Consider the following 25,849-nt stretch of genomic DNA (forward strand, 5'->3'; position numbering starts at 1 on the left):
ACATTATGTTTGTAGAGTCATTCTTACCTTCATGTGGTTGCAGTTTGTTCATGTTTAATGCCAAATAGTATTCCATTATATGAGTGTGAATTTATTTATCTACTCTTGCTGTTGGTTTCAGTAATTTTCATTTTGGGAACATTAGAGTTAATGCTTCCATGAACCTTCTAGGTTTCTGAGTGAAGAACTTTCATACGTTTCTTAATAAAGATTTTTAGGTATTTCAGTTGAGTAGAAACTGAGGAGTAGAATTACAGTCAAGAGAATGTACGTATCTTCAGCTCTAGTAGATTGTGCCCAATGGTTTTCCAATATGATTGTGCCAGTTTATCTCCCCTCTGTCCAGTGTTGCTCCTTCCTACATCCTTGTCAGGAATTTCTTTTCTTTTTTTGTGTGTGTATATTTTGTATTTATCACATTTGGTAATTTGTATTTTTCGTTTTAGCCTTTCTGTTGGATATGTTGTAATATCCTCTTGCAGTTTTAATTTTTATTTTCCTGAAGACTAATGAAGTTAGTCTTTCATATGTTATAAATTTTATAAACATTTCCTATGCTTCTTGCTGACTGAGATACACTCTTTTGTGATATACCTGTTTGAATCTTTTGCCCATTAATAAAAAAAGTTTGGTTTGACTGTCTTTTTGTTTGTAAGATTTCTTTATATATTATGGATATGGGTTCTTTTTTTGGCATATGCTTAAAAATATATTCTCCCATTCTGTGGCTTGCTCGTTCACTCTTTAATGATACCTTTAAATGAACAGAAGTTCCATTTTATCAGTCTTTCATAGATGAGGCTTTTTGTGACTATTTGGAGAAATATTTATCTATTTTAAGATTTTATAGTTGTTTTTCTATGTGTTCTTTAAAATACTTTACTATTTTACTTCTTACATTTATATCTGTAATTCATCTGGAATTACTTGTTGTATGTGATGTAAGGTAGGAGTCGAGATTATTTTTTTTCGTATTGATAGTCAGTTGACCCAGCACCATTCACTGAAGATCATCCTTTCTCCATTGCATTGCAGTTTTGCTTTTCTCATAAATCAGATGACCATATGCTTGTAAGTCTGTTAAGAACACTGTTCTGTTCTATTGATCTATTTTTCTGGTCCTTTGCCATTATCTTGCTGTTTTAATTTTTTTCATGTTATGATAGGTGTTGATATCTATTAAAGTTCTTCAGCTTAATTGTTTTTCTTCAAGATTACCTCGGTTATTTTTGCCCTATGTCATTTTCATGTGAATTTCTACATAGAAAAGAAAACCTTGCTAGGATATTTTTTCTTAATTGTCATACATCATTGCTGGGATTTGCTAGGATTTTGATGGAACTGCATTGAATATATTTATCAAATGTAATTGGGGATAATAGACATCTTTACAATATTGAGGCTTCCATCCCAAGAAAATGATATATGCCTTTGTTTATTAGATCTTCTTTACAAAACGTTATCGAAATAAGATAGTGTATGGGTCTTTCCCATGATTCATTGAATTTATTTCTATTTTTTGATGTTTTATGATACTATTGTACATATCTTTAAATCTTATTTTTACTAGTTTCTGGTATATAGATGTACAATTAATTAGTTTTTTTAAAGTGGTATTAGTATTTATTATGTTTAAAGAAAAATTCACCGGAAGCATTATAGACAGATTAATAATTGTTAATGTTACAGTTACAGCCCTGCAGCTGCAGTCTTCCTGTGGTTATTTATTTACATTCTAATTTAGTTGCATTATAATTAAATTTCATTACACTAAAATTAGTAATGATTTTAATTATTTGTTACAAATATAAAAAATTGCAGAAAATTTAAAAATCAGATTATTGAGATATAATTCCCATACCATATAATTTTGCCATTGAAAGTGTATAATTCAGTTTTTCTTAGTTTATTCACAGAGTTGTGCAGTGATCACCACAATCTGATTGTCCTACCTGAAAGAAAACTCATGTGCATTGGCAGTTATTCCACACTTCCCCTCCCCCAGTTCTAAGTAACCACCCCCCTACCTTCTGTCTCTAGATTTGCCTTTTCTGGACATTCTTTTATAAACAGAATCATGCAATATTGTGGTCTTTTATGACCAACTTCATTTGTTTAGCATAATATTTGTAAGGTTCATCCACACTGTATCATGCATCACTAATTCATTTTTACTCCTGAATAATACATTCAGTTATATGGATATGTCACATTTTAAAAATCCACTCATCAGTTGTTGGACATTTGGGTTGTTTCCGCTTTTTGTCTATCACAGATAAAGCTGCTTATGAGCATTCATATACAACTTTTTGTAGGGATGTTTGATTTCATTCCTGTTACGTACACCTGGAACTGGAATTGCTGGGTCATATGAGAACTCTATTTTTAACTTTTTGAATGACTGCCAACCATTTTCCACAACAGCTGTTTTACATTCCTACCAACAATATATGAGGGTTCCAATCTCCCCATTTTCTTACCAATATCTGTTATTATCTCTCCTTTTAATTATAGCCATCCTACTGAATATAGCATTGTTTCTCGTTGTAGTTTTGATTCAAATTTACCTAATGACTTACATGCTTCTTACACCAGATTTTCGTATGTTAATTTTATATCCAAGGAACTTATTAACTAGTTCTAATAATTGTTAGATTGTTTTGAATTTTCTGTTTTTACAGTCATCTCACCTGCACATGATGGCATTTTTATTTCTCATTTCCTAATACGTATGCCTTTAAAACTTTTTTCTTACCTGATTGTGTTGTCTGAGACATCCAGTACAATATTAAATAGAAGTAGTATCAGTGGATATCCTTTTCTCATTTCCAGTCTCAGTGAAAGCCTTTAATATTTCATAGAGGGTTTAATAAAACATAGAGGGTTTACTGTAAGCATTTTTGTAGTTCTTATTTTGTGGTTTACTGTTTTGCATCCTTTACCCATTTTGTCATTTTTGCATTAACTGTTTTTTTTTTTTTTTGAGATGGAGTTTCGCTCTTGTCTGCCAGACTGGAGTAAAATGGCATGGTCTCGGCTCACTGCACCCCTCTGCCTGCTGGGTTCAAGCGATTATCCTGCCTCAGCCTCCCAAGTAGCTGGGATTACAGGCACCTGCCACCATGCCTGGCTAATTTTTGTAATTTTAGTGGAGATGGGGTTTTGCCATGTTGGCCAGGCTGGTCTCAAACTCCTGACCTCAGGTGATCCGCCCGCCTTGGCCTCCCAATGTGCTGCGATTACAGGCATGAGCCACCAGCCCGGCCGCATTAACTGTTCTTTTAATGAATTGATAAGAGCTCAATATGTGAATTTTCATTTCTTTGTTTTTTTTATTTTCTTAAAAATCAGTTTTAATGAGGTATATTTTACAATCAAATTAATCAATTTAAAATACACAGTTTGATGAGTTTAGCTAATGTATTCAGGCAGGTAACCACCACCACAATCAATGATAACATTTCTATCATTGTAAACAGCTTTTTGGCCTCGTTGTAGTCAGTTCTTTCCTCCATCGTTTGACCACTAGCAATTACTGATGTGCTTTCTGATACCATTTTCGTTTTCTAGCATTTCATATGAATGGAATCATACAATATGCACTTTTTATATCTGGCTCTTTTTCACTTAGCATAGTAGCTTTGGGATTTATGTGGTTGTATGTGTCAGGAATTCATCTTTTCATTGCTGAGTAGTATTCACTGTATGTACATACAACTTGTTTATACCTTTACCTGTTGATGGCCATTGGGTTTGTTTCTAGTTTTGAATTATTGTGGATAAAGCTGCAGTAGATATTCAAGTATAAGCCCTTGTGTGGGTATATTCTCTTGGTTAAATATTAATAACTAGGTGTGGGATTGCTGGGATATAGTAAATGTGTGTTTAACTTTTTAAAAACTACTAAGCTGTTATGCATTTTCAACTAGCAATGTATGAGAGTTTCACTTAATCCACATCTAAACATTAATTTTAGATTTTAGCCATGTTAATGGGTATGTAGTGGTTTCTCATTGTTTTAATTTGTATTTCCCTGATAACTATTGTGGCTGAGCATCTTTTCTTGTGCTTATCTGTTACCTGTCTCTTTCCTCTGATGAAATGTCTGTTTAGATCTTTCATCTGTTTTTTGGAAAGTGGGGAAGGGGGATGGATGGTAACCTTATTATTAAGTTGTAAGAGTTCTTTTTATATTCTGGATATGTTCTTTATCAAATATATGCTTTACATGTTTTTTCTTCCCTATCTTAACAGTGTATTTTGAGTTTATTCATCATTTTTTAAAAACTTTATTCTTTTTTTCCTTTTTTTTGAGATGGGGTCTCACTCTTTTGCCCAGGTTGGAGTGCACTGGTGTCATCTCAGCCCACTGCAACTTTCTGGGTTCAAGCGACTCTCCTGCCTCAGCCTCCTCAGTAGCTAGGATTACAGGCGTGTACCACCACGCCTGGGTAATTTTTGAATTTTTAGCAGAGACGTGGTTTCACCATGTTGTCCAGCCTGGTCTTGAACTCCTGACCCCAAGTGATCCGCCTAACTCCCAAAGTGCTAGGATTACAGGCATGAGCCACCGTGCCTGGCCACTTCTGGAACTTTCTTTGTGTTTGTTCACCCTCTGCATTGTGGCCTGGAAACACTCCCCATGTAGTGATTTGGAGCCGTTATAGGGCTCACGTTTCTTGTTTTCCTTCTCTCAGGAATCATTATACTAGGCTGCCTCTTATCTATTGTCTGAAAACTGTTGTTACATATAATTTTGTATGACTTTCTAGTTGTTTACAGTGGGAGGAAAATCTGATGTATGTTATTCCATCAGTCAGAAATAGAAGTCTTTTTTACCTCTATACTTGCTTTTATGAGAACACACTTTACTCATCTCTCCTTGGTTTAGTTCTTTTGGTTCTTCAAAGACATGCTCAAATACTACCTCTCCTTGAGGCTTTTTTCTCCCTCAAATGAAAGTTTCCTCCTCCTTCTTCTGTGTCCCCATAGTGTTTTGATGTCGTCTTATCTTCGCACTTAGTTGGTAAACCCTTTCAGGGCAGGGACTTTGCATTTTTATGGTATCCTTCTCAGTGCCCAACACTGAGGCCCTCAGTAAGTATTACACAGCATGAATCTTTGAGGGGCTTTCATATAGGTAATGTACCATTAAATGTAGTACATGAATTATTTAACCTTATTTTATTTGTTACATCCTTTTGTGGTTTCCTGTTTAGTTTTTGGTGTATTTCACATAGTTGACATTGGTGGATAAATGAGACGTAATAGGAAACAGAAAACCTACTGTGGCAAGAGTGTATTTGGAATGTGAATAAAGTAAGTCATTTTTAGCAGGTTTTAAAGTTTTGACCTATATGAAGTATAGTTTACATTACAAAGAATAATTTTATAAATGTGATTTTTCTTCATTTCAGTAATTTTAGAAAATAAGTTTCTAAAGGAACAGGCTTTGATTCAGAATGCCTTGTTTCACAAGCCTGCTTCATTGTTTACCAGCTGTGTAACCTTGTCCAATAACTTAGTGTTATCTCTACAATGGGGTTAATAGTAATACTTAAAACTGTGTCTCACTGAGTTTTAACAGGCTTCCAAGTTCTGCTGATGTTTCTGGTCTGTGAACCACATTTTGTGTAGCAAGAATATGTATGATATGATGATCAGATGAGTTATGAAAATGAAATGGTCTCATAAAAATAGGAGCAAAACACCATCTGTTTTATTCCTATGTCATACTCTGGTGGGTTTCTGTACCTTTAAGATAAAAGTCTCAGCCCAAGATGACTTACAAAGGCCTCCAGTGGCTCACCTCAATCTGAATGCTTCAACCACACAGAACTCTTTTAGTTACTTAAGTATGCTTTGTTCCATCTTACCTGCATTCAGGCCTTTGCCTAAATGTTGTTTTCACCAGGAAACCATCACTGGCTCCCTTCTCTTTCACCTCCCACCCCTAGGTTAAATGTACTACCGTGTGTTTCCATAGCACCCTATATTTTTCCATGATAGCACTTTGATTATTAGTCTATCTCCTTCTCTAGACAGATTCTGAGGGCAGACACTGTTCAAGGACTACATTAAATACTCATATCTTTTAGGCATGGTATAATACCTGGGATATAGTACACATAGAATAAATATTTGTTGAATGAAATCATCATACTTATGCTTATTGGTGTCATGTCATGGGTATCATTGCTAAAGAAAGACTTCTCTAACTTCTAGTTTATCATTCATATGGGAAGACTGGTACTCTTATGAGAAAGACTGCAGAAAAAGTGTATGTTGTTTGGCAGTGATAAGTATCTGCATTCCAATACAACTTGCATATTGACATTTATAAATGAGAGTCAAAAGGAATAATGCCATTTAAAATCATGAAGCATTATGATAAAGTCCATTTGTCTTTGTTAGAATGGCCCCAAATAAATAGACAGTTGTTTTGTACATACAAGGCCTGCTTCAAAAGATTTCATCTTCTGTGAAAAGACACATTTCTTACACTGCTTTGGAAGTACCATCAACTTTTACTGTACTTACATTGCCTGCTATCTGTGGCATATATTTCTGCATATCTTACCTTTTTTAAGATCATTAACTTTCAAAATGAAAACACTATAAGGTTTTAAAGGGTTTAGGGACTTTTGACCTTTTCTAGTAAGAGTAATAATAGTAGCAATAATGTATCCAGTACAGTGCTTATTACTATAAATATGTAATATTGTTTAATCACTACAATAACTTTATGAGGTAGATGCTATTATTATTTACCTTTTATAGCTGAGGAAACTATGTCAGGGTCAGAGAGATTAAGTAACTTACTTAAATTCATGTAGCTAATGAGAGGTGATGTTGAGATTAAAATCTATTGATTCCAAAACTGTCAATCACTGAATAATACTACATTTTTATAGCTAGCATGATATATAAAACCAAGGGGTATATATTATTCTAGAATATGGTAAAAAGATAGGGAGATATAGTTCTTTAACTGTTTCTGGTTGTATATTTGCCTATTAGGATAGAAAGAGGTCCCAGGATGTCTATCCTTAGATTATAAGCAAATGAACATCTAAACAGTGATATCTATACCATTTACAAGACTGAGGTTTAATAATAATTGCTCATATTTAGAGAATATGAGCTTGTATTTATATTTTATAGAACACAAGCCGGTATTAATTGCTCTTATATATAGAATATTAGTGCCAGGAAATGTCATGTTTTCTATTCTTTATCTAATTTTGTCCTAATAGTCCTATACATTAAAGATACTATTATTATCCTTCTAATAATAAAGATACTACATATTAGTACCCAGTTTGCAGATGAGGATGATTTGTCCAAAATCACATAACAAGTTACGTGCCCAAAGCCACATACATAGCAAGTTATGGCAGAGCCTGTGTTCAGAGTTACTTACTGCTGCCTAACTGTGCTGCGAAGGGAGATTATAGAATTTTATAGATATCTCTTCTAGTATTTTAATTCTGACAGCCAAGTCACTTGCACATTCTTGAATCTCTGTTTTATCATGGAGAGAAAGAATGGTAATCTTCAAGTTAAATATGTATTTGTCATGGAGGGTCACAATTGTTGATTTTTAACACTGAGTTTGTACTTGAAGTGCCATTTTCTCACTTTTAGATATGTTTTTGAGATGCGAATTACTTTGTATTCCCCTGGACTATTAGAATCCTTAGAAGGTTAGGATCTAATGTGGATACTTTGGTTCCTAACATAAGTAGGAGAAAGAGTGCTGCTGTTGGCTTCACTCTTATTCCCATTGCGAATGTTTGTGGGCTGTGGTGATCGGCACTGGGGAGTGGGAAAGAGGGGGATGGCTGGATACAGATAACCACATTTATTTACTAGCATAACCTGGTCTACTTTTTGGGGACCTGTGTTCTTCATAGTGGCTGTGCTAGGTAACCAGATACGTACTTGTTCTTCAGTATTCTATTCTAAACATATACTATTATATGCTTGTGTTGAACATTATTCTTGTACATTTACATGAATGTACTATTTAATGAATCTTGAGCCAAGTTAAAATATTTTAAAAGCACCATAGTCACTGGTATTTGCTCAACGAAGGTGAAAAAGGTATTTTTCTCTTGCATTTGCAGCTTTGATTTAGTTTGTTTGCTAGGGAGTAGTGAAATGATTTGCTGATATGAATATTACTAGTGGGTTCTTACATATTGTGACTGGCACTTGGTGCTTATCTAGGTGCTTGGTTCTGAGTCCAGGAGCTCAGTTAGGATATAAAGTCAGTACTATATCATATTTAATTGTGACTTTGCTACTGGTTATTCTGAATGACCACAAAGGAATTATTTACTGTCTGCATCTTTTTACACATCTGTTCAGTAAGGATAGCTGCTAATAATACTGACATAGGAATTAATTTGTGTAAACATTTGGAAGAAACCAGGTGCTTATATTTTTGTCCATGAAAATCCATTGCAGCAGGATGATTTATTGGAAAGTGCCAAAAAGACAATTTTTATCCACGCTGCTGACTTGCTGAGTGGTCACATAACTCCAAAGGGCCTCATTACTTCACACTCATACGTTTTCCTTTCCTATCCCTCAAAGGCAGTGGTTCTCAACTTGTGGTCTGTGGCAACTTCCAGCTGGGTCATGAGCTGATCTTTTCAATATTAATGTTTATTAGTGTATATATTTTCATTTCTGGAAGGTATTAGTAGTTTAACTTAGGATGTTTAATAAAAACCAGATTTCCCCTCAGTAACTCAAGCCAAGTAATCTTCCCATTAATGAATTCTGTGTTGCTTTACCGGGTCTTTTGTCCTGACACAACCCCCAAATCTTTGAAAAGCAACACTCTATCAAAATTAGTTTGCTGGAAAGTTAGCTCAAAAAATGGTATGAAATGTTGGTTTTATGGAAGTGTGTTCAGTAGAATATAGGTTTCTTATTGTATTAGTCCATTTTTGCATCACTATAACAAAATACCTGATGCTGGGTAATTTATATAGAAAAGAAGTTTAATTGGCTTACGGTTCTGCAGGCTGTACAGGAAGCATGATGCCAACATCTGCTCCAGGTGAGGGCCTCAGGAAGCTTACGGTCATGGTGGAAGGTGAAGCCAGTGCAGGCGTATCACATGGTGAAAGTGGAAGTGAGGGGGGTGGGGAGAATTGCCATACTCTTTTAGACAACCAGGTCTCCTGTGAACTACCAAAGCAGGAACTCACTATCACCAAGGGGATGGCATTAAGCCATTTGTGAGGGATCCACCCCCATGTTCCAGTACTTCCCATTATTCCTCCCCTCCAACATTGAGGATCACATTTCACACGAGATTTGGAGGAGCACACGTCCATACCATATCACTTGTAAACAAATGTTGATAAAAACCCAAGAATACTTCAGTGGTGCCTGGGAAGTGGTATTAACTTTATAAAAGGAGAGTTCTCCAAACTTTGTGGGAAGAAGCTACTTTTTAATACAATTACTTTCTTGATAGTAAGGATAACCATACAGTTAAAAAGTGCTTATACAGAAGTTCTTATGTTTGATCCTTAAAGCATCTCTGAAAGCTAAGTAGGGCAGATGTTACCCTCATTGTATATGTGAGGTACTGGGAAGTTAAATGACTTGGCCAGGAACACACAGACAATTAGGAGCAAAGTTGAGATGTGGACCCAAATTTAGCACAGATTTCAACTCTAAATTCTGTGCTTTTCTCAGTATTCCATACTACCTAAAACTTTGCAAAACATTCGTTTGAATCCCACATAAATCACATGAAGTAGATAACTTTTATTGAAATCCTGTAAAATGCCAGATATTTTAGTTTTGGTATATTATTAATTCTTAAAATAGTCTTAAGATATCATTTTTACCTTCTTTTCCCAAATGAGGAAAATTAGGGCTCAGAGACACTTCCCTGAGGTCCCAATTAAGTGACAGATCCAAATTCAAACATTGGTTTCTCTTATTCCAAAGCCTGTCTTGTTTCCACTAAACGAAACGTCATTACTGCTTTCTCTAGTATGTGTCCAGGTCAACTCACAGTTTGCTGTTTTTCTATTTGGCCTGTGAGGTGTTAGCTAGAGAACTTTGTTTTGCTTTGTTCCTTTTTATTATAGTATGGCTGAAGTGAATTTTCTCCAAAGATTGCTTTGATTTGGGTCTGCCATTTTCCAAGTTTGTCCTTAGACAGGTCTTTCAACCTTTTTGAGCTTATTTCCTCTGCATAAACAAAACAAAACAAAACAAAAAATTCTGAATTATACAGTCAAGATTTCTTTCAGCTCTATTAAGATTTTGGTTATCTCAGAAAGGTAGGACTGGTGGAAATGATGGTGATCTTTTCACCTTTTTTAATGCATCTCTTTATTATTGTTATTATTATGTTTAATGCTGATGATATATTTTCCAGCATTTTATAAAAGTTTTTTTTTTTTTTAATCTTTGACCCAAGTGTGTCTATGACTGTTGCCTGTTTAATACTGAAAAGCCATTTGGTGGGAATGACCTATTAGAATTCTGTAACTAGCCATACTTTTCTCCTATTTTACTTTGGCAATTAAGAGCAAAAACAAACACATTATTTTGGTGGCAGTGAATAGGAGAAGTCAGATATGTCAGATTTCATTGCTCAGATTTGGGGAAATAAATTACCCTTGGTAATTTCAGTGAATAAAAAGTTGTTGCCAAAGTAAATATTTTATGTGAAGTTCCCATCAACTGTAATAGTTTCTTATTATCATTTTGAAAAAAAAAAAAGAGTAATTAAGGTGACCTACATATGTAGTTTGTTCTATTTAATTAGCTTCTGCTTGGTTAGTAAATTACTGTGTCCTTTTGGTCTGCATCTCAGATAAAAGAAGAATCACACAGTATATTTAAATTGATACTTTAATTTCTATCAAAAGGTCATAGGTTTCTATTTGAAGTTGTAAATACATTATTAAGTCTTACATAACAATTTTTTCCTTTTCTTAGGTCATACAGTTACTTATGAAAAGTTACTTCTCAGTTTTTAAACTCAAAATATATTTATTTGAAATGATGGCAAAATTTAAATTTTATTAGTTTATATGTATTCTGATTTTTAAAATAACCATCTGACAGAAATTCTTAAATAGGCGTCTTCAAAATTATTAATATCTAACTTTCAAAAAAAAGTCTGGACCTGAGGACAGATTCTCCCTGGGATTTTTATGCTATTAGCAATAAAAGCCAGACAACTTGTGGCAGGGGTATTTTGGGGGAAGAGGTAGGTAAATATGAGTCCTGAGCAAACTTCTGATTTTATTTCAATTTCCATGTAAGTATAGTAATTTATTCCAGTAATGTCTTATTTGGTTGTAGGAATGGCAAACTGTCATATTTTAATCTCTGTTTCCCATGGGAGGTATAGATGTGTAGAAATATGCCACCTGACACAATTGTATATTGATTTGTCATAATTTTTTCTCCACTTACTCTCAATGCACTGGAAGTAACATTTACAAAAAGAATACATTTACATTTAGGTGGTTGAATATAGAAGTAAAAAGAGAGCATATGACTTGTAAAGGAAGTAGAAGGAGTATTGATTTTTATTTTTCTGCCTATATGCCTTTGTCAATTCATTTATTCATAATTTGTGGAACACTTTCGAAGAACCAGACATTGCGATTAGAGTCAACATGGCAGGTGTGATAAATATGTAACAGAAGTATATAGAGGGTACTGTAGGAACACAGAATATAAACATGATAATCAGAACAACAGGTACAGGAGGTGACACACTGAGCCTAGAAGAATATATAGTATTGTTCTAACTAGGGGGAGAAGGTGAGACCTTCCAGGTAAAGGGAGCAGTTTATACAGAGGCATGGAAGTAGCTTAGGGAATTGTGAGCAATTCCAGTAAAGCTTACTGGGGTCAGGCACAATAACGCAAATGTTAAGAATGAAATTCTCCCCATTTTACAGATGAGGAACATGAAGTTCAGAGAAGTTGAAACTTGTCTAGAGTCTTGAAAGTAGCATAGGTAGGATTTCAACCTAGATCTTTCTGATTCATAAGTCCATGGGCTTTCTAAATACAGTTCACTGCCTTCCATAGGATCTGCTTATTGTTCTTAAGAACTAATATTAGCTCTGACCTCAGCTGTCAAGCCAATTGTGTAGAGGTATGACAGATATCGTTTGTTTTACATTGCCTGTTAATAAGGAAGCCTATCAGTTCTTTAAGGGGAGAAATAAAAATACTCTCTTAGCACTAAATGCAGAGAATAATTTAGTTTCTTATGTGCAATATATTAAATATCATAATGAAATAAAGTCAGTTGTAATTTTGCAAAAGTTACAGCAAGAAATATCTGTTAACCCTTGAGAAAGGCAGCATCATAAATCATAGTATAGAAAAGGCATTTCTGCAGGGAGGGAAGCTAAAGTACTCCAAGTATATTGCTTTTTGGTCATCTGACTTAATGTGGAAAACCCAGAAGAATGACAATTTATTGGTTTTAACTGTAATTTTGACAGGAGCTGGCCATTGGCCAGTCTCAGACCAAACTCTGGTGAGAGAGAACCAAGAGTCTGTGTTTTGTTTTGTTGCTGGAAGCAAGATTCATAGTCTTTAGCTATTATATTTATAGGAGCCAACATTGACATTTTGCTGTTAAAATTATATTGCCTGACTTGTGTTCTTGCTGAACAGAGAGGCTATCTGATTTAACAGAGTAGAACATTGATATATGCCTGGACAGGGTCAAAGCAGTTTTGGAAGATGGTAAACCAAGCTCCGGCATTTGTGTTCCCTCTCTCCCAATGACCTATTGATGTGATAATAAATATACATGTATAAAGAATGAAACCATGGTAATGGTAGAAACAAAAGAGGATGTCATTGGGATAGCAAAGGTTTTGGCACAGTTCTCCAAGATACAAAGTAGATAGGACTGTTTTGATGAATAAACTAAAGTAGAGAAAAACTGCAGCCTAGAACACAAATAGAAACGGCTGCAGGTAGGGTTCCTGATAGAGAGAACCATCAGAGGCTTCAAGCTTGGAATTTGCCAGTATTGAGATCAAGAATTAAGTAGAGCAATAATCAGGGTAATTGAGCCTGTTGGCCCATTCTCCTTCTTGTGTGCATTTGGAGCAGCTTTCTATAACATTTGCTGTAGCTGCTTTCTAAACATAATGGATTCCTGACCTGCTTAGGTCCCATGGTATAAGTGTTTGACATGGTAGAAAGTTGCAGTAGAACTTAAAGTGACTGGACTTTTATAGCCAACCCAGAGGACAACATGAAAGACAACTCTACTCAAGAGTGAAATACCTACCCCAAATAAAATCCCAGTGTGAAGCTCCCTTGACAGTTGCAGTAATTTGAAGTAAAAGTATACCTTCTCCCAGCATATATACCCAGAAGGAAAGCCTAATTGTCAACAGGACCAGCTCACTTATACTAATGGCACTAAGGGGTGAGGCTTTTTATGGAAATAAATCTCATAGCTCCAGAGGAAACCTATGCCAGTTGTCTATACTAATCAGTCTAATCACTTATTCATGGGTTTGAAAGGAGCACTAAGGATCATCAGATATTTGAGGAAAACAGCATGAATGAGACCTAGTTGAATAAACAGAATAGCTGACCCAAAATAAACAGACAATACAAAGAATGGAGAACTTTTAAAAAATCAAATTAATATCCTCAGATTTTCCTTCCAGCCTCTGCCTAAGATGTAGGTGAAAGGAGTTTCACTTCTGCCCTGAGAATAAAGAAAAAAAAAACACTGGATAATATACAAAGTCATAACTTTTCTTAAATCCATCAGAAAACTAGGATCTCAAGGCAATGAAGTAGCTTGAGTGTAAGGAAAGACAGACAACCTCCAAGGAGAGGTAGGATGTGAGCACTGATTACTAATGGTAGAGCATGGGAAGAAGTTGAGGGCTGCTGTGTAATAAGGTGAAATAATTGAGCTAAAGCTTTTAACAAATCGTTAATGACCAAGTGTAGACTAGTATGTGACTACGGCAGATATAAGGCAGTTTTTACCAGCTTGCAGTTTCTTCTGCATAGACCTCTATTGGATATTCACAAGAAAGATTGAGGACAGGTTAGGAAATCTTTGTTCTTCTGCAGGTAATGTGTCTTTTTTCTATGGCTGCCTTGGACATTTTCTCTTCATTTCTTGTCTTCAGCAGTTTGAATATAATGGTCTGGGGTGTGGTGGAGCAAGAAGGAGGGAGGAAGGGAATATGTGTGTTTTCAGGTGGATCACCTGAGGTCAGGAGTTCAAGACCAGCCTGGCCAACATGGTGAAACCCCATTTCTACTAAAAATACAAAAATTAGCCAGACATGGTGGCGGGTGCCTGTAATCCCAGCTACTGGGGAGGCTGAGGCAGGAGAATTGCTTGAACCCAGGAGGCAGAGGTTGCAGTGAGCTGAGATAGCACCACTACACTCCAGCCTGGGTGACAGGGCAAGACTCTGCCTCAGAGAAAAAAAAAAAAAAAAGATAGTCAACTTTCTAAGGCAAAAATAATGGTGTTTGTGGGCTTATAGCATACATAAAGTAAAATGTATGAAGAATTTGAAAACTGGGAAAAGGAAGAATTGAAAGTATACTTTTTTCAGTTTTTTTTTGTTTGTTTATTTGTTTGTTTTTTGAGACAGAGTCTCACTCTGTCACCCAGGCTGGAGTGCAGTGGTGCGATCTCGGCTCACTGCAACCTCCACCTCCTGGGTTCAAGTGATTCCTGCCTCAGCCTCCCGAGTAGCTGGGATTACAGGCGCACACCACCACACCTGGCTAATTTTTGTATTTTTAGTAGAGACGGGGTTTCACTATGTTGGTCAGGCTGGTCTCGAACTCCTGACCTTGTGATCTGCCTGCCTTGGCCTCCCAAAGTGCTGGGATTACAGGTGTGAGCCACCGTGCCCAGCCATATTTTTAGTTTTTTTGTGCTCTACATGAAGTGGTATAATATTACAAGCTGAATATTTCTAATCAGAAAATCTGAAAGCCAAAATATTCCAAAATTTAAAACGTTTTGGGTGCCAACATGATGCTCAAAGGAAATGCTCTTTGGAGCATTTCAGATTTCAGATTTTAGGGTTTAGGTTGTTGAACCAGTATGTATAATGCAAATATTCCAAAATCTGAAAAAAAATTAAATCTAAAACACTTCCCATCCCAAGCATTTCGGATAAGGTATGCTCAACTTGTTTTTGAAGGTAGACTATGCTTAATTAAAGATACATTTTATGAACTCCTGGGCAACCAATAAACATTTTTAAAGAGCTTAAAAAATAAGCCAATAGTGAAGAAAAATGAAATACTGAAAAATACTCAATCCAATAGCATTTAAAAAGAGAGAGAAAGGAACAAAGAAGAAATGGAACATACTGAAAACAGCTAGCAAAATGGTAGATTTTAATCATAGCAATGTTGATATTAGGTGTAAGTAGTCTGAATATTCTAGTTACAAAAGGGATTGTCCAGATTTGATTTACAACAAAACAAAAAACAAGACCCAAGTAAATACTGTCTACAAGAAATCCACTTTGAATATAAAGGTAGATATATTCCCAGGTGTGGTGGCTCACATGTGTAGTCCTAGCACTTTGGGAGGCCAAAGCAGGAGGATTGCTTGAAGCCAGGAGTTCGAGACCAGCCTGGGCAACATGATGAGACACCATCAACACACACACACAAAAACTTAAAAATTCACCAGGCATGATGGCATGCACCTGTAGTCGTAGCTACTTGGGAGGCTGAGACAGGAGGATTGCTTGAGTCGAGGAGTTGGAGGCTGCAGTAAGCTGAGATTACACCACTGCACACTGCAGAGTAGCCTGGGCAACAGAGTGAGACCCTGTCTCTTAAAAAAAAAGGAAAAAAAGAAAAAAGTTAGATAGATTAAAAGTTAAAGAATGGAAAAAGATGTACCATGCAAATAACAGTCAAAAGAAAACTGTAGTGTCTATATTAATATCTGGCAAAGTAGACTTCAAAACAAGGATTACTACCTGGAATAAAGAGGGATATTACATTTTGGTGAAGAGGTCAGTTCACCAAAAGACGTAACAATTCTAAATATGTGTGAACATAGCAATATTGTTTTAATACAGATAAAGCAAAAATTGATAGAACTGAAAGGAGAAATAAGCAAATGCACAATTATAGTTAGAAACCACAACACTCATCCTCAGTGATAAAGACAAGTAGAGAGAAAATCAGTTAAAAGACATTACTATCAATTTTCTTCACCTAATTGATAGCATACCACTCCACTGAACACTAGCAGAATCTGCATTTCTTTCAAGTATACATGGAACATTCAGTTAGACCACATTTGGTACCATAAAACAAACAAATACAAAATAATTAAAATCATACAAAGTATGTTTTCTCACCAAAACAGAATAAACTAGAAGTTATTAACAGAAAAATATCTGGAAAATTCCAAATATTCCACAATTACACAATATATATATCATAAACTACGGGTCAAAGAAGAAATCACAAGAAAATTGGAAAGTATTTTGAAATGAATGAAAATGAAAATACATTTGAAGTTTGAGGTAAATTTATAGCATTTGATGCCAATATTAGAAAAGAAGGTCTCCAGTCAATAATCTAAGCTTGTACCTTAACAAATTAGAAAAGAGGAGCAAATTAACTAAACCCAAGTCAAATCGAAGGAAGGAAATAATAAAGGCCACTAATCAGTGAAATTGGAAACTGAAAGAGTAGAGGATATCAATGAAACCAAAAGGTAGTTCCTTGAAAAGATCACTAAAATTGATAAGCCTGTAGCCATATTAACTAAGTAAAAAGAGAGAAAATACGAATTACCAATATCAGGAATGAGAGGGGACATCACTATAGATCCTACAGAAATTAAGATTATAATGTAGTATTTTAAAAAACATGATGGCAGCATCTCACAAGGACTTTAGAGGCAGGTTGGAGAGAGTCCCACTGGTTGAATCTGGGATCACTTAAGCACCAAATAATTATGTACAGTAATGAGTTATAAATCATTGAAAAATAAAAAGGAGTTAATGATTCTTTACTGATAATGGATAGTTAATAGAGAAGATTGGGGGGCTTCTGCTTAGAGAAGAATGCTGAGTGCTGACTGATAATTATGGAGGAATTACTGAAGTTGGAATATTATTTTTCAGCATGTTTAGTAAAGATTGATTTAAACAGAAACCATTAATCAAGCTCATTCTAGGGAGAAATTTATATGAGAAGCAGGACGTATGCATGCTCTTAAACATGGACCTCATTGCTTCCAGATGTGATACCCTTAGAAGGACACAACATCAGTCATGTAGTATTCAGGTTGGTAATATAAAACCTGAACAACCCCTGTAGAGCTTGAGTATACCATTGCATCAGTATTATTACTTATTTTGAAGTGACTTTTAGAATTTAGGTTGAGTTTTCTGAAGTATCTTCAAATACTTAGTTCTTCTCTATCTGAGCCTAAATAACCCAAACTGCTTCAATTTTATTCCAGAGCCCACTCCTATGGAACGAATAAGCTGTATTACCTTTCATAGAGAAATGAATGTGGTATGTTACATTTTGTTAGCTGGTTGGGATATTTTTTTTAATTTCCTTTCTACCACATTGCAAGGAGTTTTCTTGAGGGGAAATCATGTAATAACACATTCTAGAGTCTTCTGAACTGAGGAAGGGGACACTCATTTGTGTTTTGAAGACCAGATCTGTCTTTGGTCCCTATTTGTGGTCTTGTTAACACTGTTTGAGTTGAGGCAGCCTAAATTATCTGGGATGTAGAATGATACTGCACGTTTCTCTAGTGGTAGAAGAATTCATATACTTTCTGATGAAGTATGTGGGGGTAGAGGGTGTCAACCTAAATGTCTTACAAAATCACTAAGGTGAAGATTTGGGAAGGAGTTATATTGTGGGCTAAAAAGTTAAGTTGTGTTCCTTGGTTAAATTCTGTTGGGGTCAGAGTTCCCAACTTACTGGTCTTCATAGTACGTTGAAAGAGAAGAGAAGGGTGCTTAAATATGTTGGGAAGGCCGGGCACTGTAGCTCACACCTGTAGTCCTCGCTCTTTGGGAGGCCACGGCAGGCGGATGGCTTGAGCTCGGGAGTTCAAGATCAGCCTGGACAACATGGTGAAACCCTATCTTTACAAAAAAATACAAAAATTAGTTGGGCACTGTGACATGTGTCTATTGTCCCAGCTACTCAGGAGGCTGAGGCAGGAGGATCACCTCAGCTTGGGGAAGTTGAGGCTACATTTAGCTGTCATCATGCCACTGTATTCCAGCTTGGGTGACAGAAACCCTGTCTAAAAAAAAAGAAAAAAAGGAGAATTGAGGTATGAGGGTATCATTTAAAATTTGAAATATTCCTGTAATTCACATTCATGGAGTTAAATTTTGTACAGCTATAACTCAGGCTATCTGTCGTCATGTAAAAATAGTTGAAAAATCAGAATACACATTTCCTATACACTATGATTTTCACTTAAATACTGATTTTTTTTTTTTTTTTGGAGACAGAGTCTCGTTCTGTTGCCCAGGCTGGAGTGCAGTGTCATGATCTTGGCTCATTGCAACCTCCGCCTCCCAGGTTCAAGCGATTTCCAGCTAATTTTTGTATTTTTAGTAGAGACGGGGTTTCACCATGTTAGCCAGGCTGGTCTCGAACTCCTGACCTCAAGTGATCTGCCAGCCTTGGCCTCCCAAAGTGCTGGGATTGCAGGCATGAGCCACCGCACCTGGCCTAAAATAATGATATTTATGAGGAAGATGACGGTTCATAAAAACTCCTTTATTTATGAACTATATTTTAGTAGTCAAAATACAGGTACTTTTTTACTCTTTTTTAAAATATACTTTCAGTAATGTTATTCTGTAGCATTTTTGGTTGGAAAGGAATTAATCACTCATTTTTTTAAAGTGAAGTCTGAATTTTGATATCTTATCAATTGCTGACCATCTTTCTCAGTCATTAATTGAGAAATATCTATAGGCAGAGAGTCTTAGGCGTATACTCTTAGGCTTCTGCCAGAGGCTGGACTTATGTGAAAACTGGACCAATAGGGAAGTTTTTTCTAGCTACTCTCCCCAGAAAAATCTCTGTACTCAACCCACTTTCCCTGACTCTTTTTATTTCCCTCTCACAGTCATGGATTCGGCTTGGCCTCTTTGGTTGTGATTGAGTAATCCTATGTTACATATGGAATTATCTCCTTCCTTTTCTTTCTAGGAAGTGCATTTTCAGCTGAGCACCTCAAACTTCAACTCCAGAAGGAATCCCTAAATGAGCTGAGGAAGGAGTGCACTGCAAAAAGGTAAATGCACACTGAGAAGAAATGCTGTGAGTGTGGAGTTTACTGCGAGGATAGATTTGAAAAAGTAGCATTCTTTAAAGCTGCTGGTATTAATTTATAGTCCATATACCTCAGTACCACATTCGTTTATTCAACACATATTCATTAATTAAGCACCTAGTGTGTGTCATGCACCATGCCAGAGGTCAGTTATGAAAGCTCCTAGTATGTAGTTATAATCAGAAACATGAACACTATTCAAGTTTCTCAGGCCACAGCATCGTGGTTTAATGTTTGAATTTCTTCCTTCTGTCTTCTACATGCGGTTTAGCTTATAGGTTTTTTTTCAATAATTTTTTCAGATTTACTTCTGCTTCTTGTTAGCTCATTTAGATTACTTCAGCAACTAGATTATCTCTCTAACATCAGTCTCTTCATCTTTCCAGATTGTTCTCCATGCTACGATCAGACCTCTCCTCTTAAAATACCATTTTTACCTTATTTTTTATCTTCTTTTTTTTAATGTGGAGAAACATTTCATTCATTCATTCATTCATTCATTCATTCATTCATAGACAGGGTCTCACTCTGTCACCCAGGCTGGAGTGCAGTGGTGCAGTCGTAGCTCACTATGGCCTTGAACTTCTGGCCTCAAGTGATGCTCCACCTCAACCTCCCAAAATGCTGGGATTACAGGTGTGAGCCATCATGCCTGGCATTTTTATCTTCTTAATATGGTGATCCTTTTGCTTAACTTTCAAATAGCCTGTAACAAATTGGCACCTTGCAACTGTAGTTAATTTTAGTCGCTCTCCCAACATTTGTTTAACAAATGCCAGTAGTTTTTCTCTTCATTTTTTCCAACATATGCTTAATTCGTTGGTACCTCTGTTCTTTTGGTCATCTTCACTTGCTTTTCCTGGAAAGTCCATCCATCTTGCACTTTTCTTCAAAAAACTTTAGCAGTTGGGGATTCAAAAATGCTAGACTGGCCAGGCACGGTGGCTCACACCTGTAATCCCAGCACTTTGGGAGGCTGAGGCAGGCAGAGCATGCAGTCAGGAGATCGAGACCATCCTGGCTAACACGGTGAAACCCTGTCTCTACTAAAAATACAAAAACTTAGCCAGGTGTGGTGGTGGACGCCTATAGTCCCAGCTACTCGGGAGACTGAGGCAGGAGAATGGCGTGAGCCCGGGCGGTGGAGCTTGCAGTGAGCCGAGATGGCGCCACTGCACTCCAGTCTGGGCGACAGAGCGAGACGCCATCTTAAAAAAAAAAAAAAATGCTAGACCTATAGAAAACCATAGAGATTATCTATTCTAATTCTCTCAATTTGCAGATAGGAAGTCAATGCTCTGGTAAGTTACTGTTTGTCCAACTCACTAGCAAAACCAGGACTAGATCCCGTTGTCTTCAGTGCTGTTTTAGATAACTAAAAAACCAGTGATTTTCGTACTGTTACACACCACTCAATACAACGCTTTTAACATTAGATTCTCCAGCAGACCCTCACTGTATGTCTTAGAATTTCTCACTCTGTCTTCCTGCAAATAGTATCAGATCCCACAGAATTAAGGACTCATTCCCACAAGACTGCCTCACCACATCAGATGCCATTTGGCAAGCCCCAGGTTGTGACCTGTGCTTCTGATCGACCTGCTTTAAATAGAGGTTCCCATAACCCACTCCTTGGATTTGATTAATTTGCTAGAGCAACTCACAGAACTCAGAGAAACATTTACTTAACCCTTACTGGTTTATTATAAAGGACATTACAAAAGATACCGATGAACAAGATGGAAGAGATGCATAGGGCAAGGTATGGGGGAGGGAGCATGGAGCTTCCATGCCCCGTCTGTGCACATCAATCTCCAGACACCGCCAGTCTGGAAGGTCATTAGATCTTGTTGTGCAAGAGTTTGTATAGGTCTCGATCTCCAGCCCTCTTCTCAGAGTTTGGTGGGTGGGGAAGAAAGTCCAACCTTCTAATCTCTTGGTCTTTCTAGTGACCAGTTCCATCCTGAGGCTGTCTAGGAGCCCCTGCCTTAAGTCATCTCATTAGCATAAACTGTGGTGTGATCAAAAGGGGCTCATAATGAATAGCAAAAGACACTCTTATCGCTCAGGAAATTCCAAGGTTTTTAGGTGCTCTGTAATAAGGACTGGGGGCAAAGACCATATATATGTCATGTTATACTTTGATCTGCAGTTTCTCCTAAATTCCTTTTGTTCTTAAATTCTTGACACAGTTGATCAGGCAACTTACTTTACAGGTATTTTATCTATTGATCATGTTTCTTAAGTAATGCAAGAAAAGAGCTGGTGCCAGGCATGGTGTCTCATGCCTGTGATCCCAGCACTTTGGGAGGCTGAAACAGGCAGATAGCTTGAGCCTATGAGTTTGAGACCAGCCTGGGCAACATGGTGAAACACTGTCTCTACAAAAAATACAAAAATTAGCTCAGCATGGTTGGGCATACCTGTAGTCCCAGCTTCTCAGGAAGCTGAGGTGGGAGGATCACCTGAGCCCGGGAAGGTCGAGGCTGCAATGAGCCAAGATCGTGCCACTGTACTCCAGCCTGAGTGTTAAAGTGAGACCCCGTCTCAAAAAAAAAAAAAAAAAAAAAAAAAAAAAAAAAAAAAAAAAAAAGAGAGAAAGAAGGGTAATTTCATACTATAGCTTTTTATTTGTTGTTTTTACTTTTTTTCTTACAGTCCAACATACTGGTTTTTGAGGTAATTATAATATGTAATTGTGAGTGAAATATAGAATACTTTTTGAGGAAATACCATCCAGATCTTTCTTGAAATCAAATTGGCCTCATTAAATTGACTGTGAAATCTTGGTCACATTACTCAGACTCTCTAAATATTGTTTCCTTGTTTATAAATAGATATAACAGTATCAACCTACTAGAGTTGTTAGAATAAATAAGGCCATTTGTAGATACCTAGTGAATGATTATTTGTACCCTTTACATTTCTTTTTTTTCAAAGACAGGGTCTTGCTCTGGTGCCTAGGCTGGAGTGCAGTGGCATGATCAGGGCTCACTGCAGCTTCAACCTCCCAGACCCCAGCAGTCCTTCTACATCAGCCTCCCAAGTAGCTGGGACCGCAGGCATACGTCACCAAGCCAGGCTAATTTTTTTATTTTTGTAGAGACGGGGTCTCCCTATATTGCCCAGGCTGGTCTTGAACTCCTGGGCCTCCCAAAGTGCTGGGATTATGGGAGTGAGCCACCACTCCCAGCCCCCTTTACATTTCTTAGCATGGTACTAATCACACACAGTAGCACTCAGTATATAGTTAGCTTGATTGATACTATTTGGAGATAGGTCAAGACTTACGGTAGCTATTATTTATGCTTCTACTTCTGAGTTTCTGTGGCCTATTACAGACAGTATAATCTTTCTTTGGATTAATTGTATGGAAATAAATGTTACAAAGCATGCAAGCATATATTTTTTAATAAATGTATTTTTTCTTTCCTCATTAGAGAACTCTTCTTGAAGACTAATGCTCAGTTGACAATTCGTTGCAGGCAATTACTCTCTGAGCTTTCCTACATTTACCCTATTGATTTGGTAAGTTTCAAATTTTCTGAAAATATTTTTCATTTTGAAAAGATGATTTCTGTATGACATTTCCTCTCAATGAAAAAACTCATTGCTTTAGGCTTAATCATATGCTCTGTCATGATTCATTCAGGAGCTAATGTCTATTTAAAACATAGATTTAGACTTGTTTGGCCTTAGGTTCTACTATTTCATTTATATCACTTTGGTGGTGGGATGCGCTCATCATCTGAAAGACTGCCAAATTATTTTTGGTTTCTTTAGGATCTTTTTACTTAACCACATTATCCATTATCACCACTTTTTTTTTTTTTGAGATGGAGTTTCGCTCTGTCACCCAGGCTGGAGTGCAGTGATGCGATCTTGGCTCACTGCAAGCTCCCCTTCCCGGGTTCACGCCATTCTCCTGCCTCAGCCTCCCGAGTAGCTGGGACTGCAGGCGCCCGCCACCACGACGCCTGGCTAATTTTTTTGTATTTTTAGAGAGACAGGGTTTCACCACGTTAGCCAGGATGGTCTCGATCTCCTGACCTCGTGATCCACCCACCTCAGCCTCCCAAAGTGCTCGCATATCAGGTGTGAGCCACTGCACCCTGCCCATTATCACCATTTCTGACATACACATGCAAATATATGTGCACTGCTTTAAAAATATGATTGATAATTTTCATGTATTAGTGTTACTTAAGATATTCCTGGGGTAACTGTCAGGCTGTTAGGTTTTTGAGCCTAGTTTCTTAGAATGAATGAAAAAAGGAAAACTTTAATAAAATTGATTAGGATTATTTTTCAGAGAACTAAATCTGCTAAATTTGATAGTTTTCTTTTTAATGAAAAGTTGTTTAAAAAACTAATTTTCAGAGAAGAAAGCTAATAGGATTTGAGTTTGCTTATAGAATCTTATTAAACCATTTATATATGTGAATGAAATAAGGATATTTTTATGATAATTTTACATGGCTTTTTCCTTGGACATGATGTCTTAAATGTTATTATAGAAAATTTCAAGTATATGTAAATGTAGGGAGAGAGTAGAATGAATCACCATGTACTCATCATCCAGCTTCAACAATTATGATAATACTTGGAGTTTAGAACAGTGTTTTGAGTCAGCACCAACCTGCTGATTTCTTTGAGATTTAACTTAGAGTTTCTTTGCTTTATTTATTAATTTTATTCTTTAATTAAATTCACAGAATGAACATAAGGATTACTTTGTATGCGGTGTCAAGTTGCCTAATTCTGAGGACTTCCAAGGTATTTTATTTTTTATTTTGAAGATTTGTTATATATTAATATATGGAAATAGAATATCTTGAAATGCTGGTTGCCTAGCACTTTATCCAAAGGAATTTTTGGACCTTCTGTCCTTTCCCAATTGCAAGTATGTATGTCAGACTCCTTGATGGGAGATAGAATGTTAGGTCTAATCATAGAAAAATAATTACTGAACCTTATATTAGAAATTTAAAAGAAAATAGTTTTTAAATGGGCTTTAAGCAAATTAGACAGTCAGGTTCTTAAGAATACAAATAATCGCCCTTCCTTTTGGTTTGATTTTTATGAAAAATTTGTGTGTGGTTGGGAGCAGAGGAACAGCAAACAAAATCTGTTCTGTTATTATTTAGAAAGTCATATTACTGCTGACCTGAAAAGTATTTGAAAATTTAATTTTGTGAAGTTTCCATTACCACAGGCTTAATTTGTTATACTATCATTTCTGTTATCTTTTAACTAAAAATAAAGAAATTACATTAAAGGTATTATAGAATATGATCCTTAGTAATTTCTATATTTTAAAATCTTTTGTTTTTCCTACTCTGCAAATATTCCAAAGAATTTATTTTCTTTGGCATATCAGTGATCATTTTTATTGTTAGCCAAGTGGGTTCTTTTCCCTTAGCCTAAACAATGCTTTGAGGCCTACTAAATATCTTTATAGATTATTCCCAAGCCAGCATTTTATCTACTTGAGAAGTTACTAAAGAAGAGAGCATTGCTAGTTTTGATCAGGACTTTCATTTTCTTATAAAGAAGCTGTTGTTATTGGTGATCATTTAACATCTAAGAGTGTTTTGTTACCCTGTTGGGCCCTTACCTGTAAGTACCTTGGACGTGATAAAAGGAGAGTGATAAACCAGGAGTTGGAAAACCTGTGTTCAAGTCCTGATTGCCCCTCTATAAACCGTGTAATTTGGAACAAGTAATGTAACCTTTGAGTTGATTTCCTAATTGATTGAATGAACTATTAATTTATGCCCTACCTGTCTTAGATGATTGTTGTGAAAAATAAGTGAGGTATACCAGTAGCTATAAATGCATAAGATTTTGCCTAATCTTTAATACTCACAAAAACAAACAAAGGGATCCTATAAGGAAAATGGTATTCAGTGACTTGCTTGAGGCCACAAAACTAGGTAATAATATAGCTGGGATTTGTCTGGTTTCCATTTCATAGTGCTCCCTCAGATATCTGTAAGACATTCACAAAAATGTGTTTTGATGTTAATTTTAGGCAAAGTTGTGGTATCTTGAAGCCCATGGCGCATCATTTTCCTCATTGATTCATGTAGTAAACATATTGAGTACTTTTGTCCCGTACCAGTTTCCTGGGATACAGAACATTATTCATTGAAAAAAATGTTCATTGAACACCTAAATGCCAGGCACATGATGCAGAAAGTAAACATGTTCTCTCCTTCCATGGAGCTTATTGGGGGAGACAGCCAATAAACAAGAAACTAAGTAACTAGCAAGTATTTAATAAAGGAATGTGCTGTCCCAGAGAATGGAAGAAACTGCTTTAGATAAAGCAGTCAGAGAAGACCTCTCTAAGGAGAAATATAAAATTGAGGGCTAAAAGGAGCCAACTATGCTACAGCTGGGGGAAGAGCATTTCTAGGAGAAGGGTCACCAAGTACAAAGGTGATGATGAAGGAGGAATGGGCTTGGCATCTC

At 36.3% G+C, this 25,849-nt stretch overlaps 1 protein-coding gene across 2 annotated transcripts in view; it reads left to right on the forward strand.

Annotated features, from left to right (window-relative positions):
• UVRAG (UV radiation resistance associated) overlaps window positions 1–25,849 on the forward strand; it is a 325,150-nt gene that overhangs the window by 167,887 nt on the left and 131,414 nt on the right. For both annotated transcript variants that reach the window (XR_010147617.1, XM_508649.8), the window contains exons 9-11: window positions 19,249–19,333; window positions 22,813–22,900; window positions 24,088–24,148. Coding sequence is in view for 1 of the 2 variants with exons in the window: in XM_508649.8 (XP_508649.3) it covers window positions 19,249–19,333; window positions 22,813–22,900; window positions 24,088–24,148 (234 nt within the window). In the remaining variant the exon portion in view is untranslated. The remainder of the gene's footprint in view (window positions 1–19,248; window positions 19,334–22,812; window positions 22,901–24,087; window positions 24,149–25,849) is intronic.

The sequence above is a fragment of the Pan troglodytes genome, chromosome 9, assembly GCF_028858775.2.
Source record: "Pan troglodytes isolate AG18354 chromosome 9, NHGRI_mPanTro3-v2.0_pri, whole genome shotgun sequence".
NCBI classification, from domain to species: domain Eukaryota; kingdom Metazoa; phylum Chordata; class Mammalia; order Primates; family Hominidae; genus Pan; species Pan troglodytes.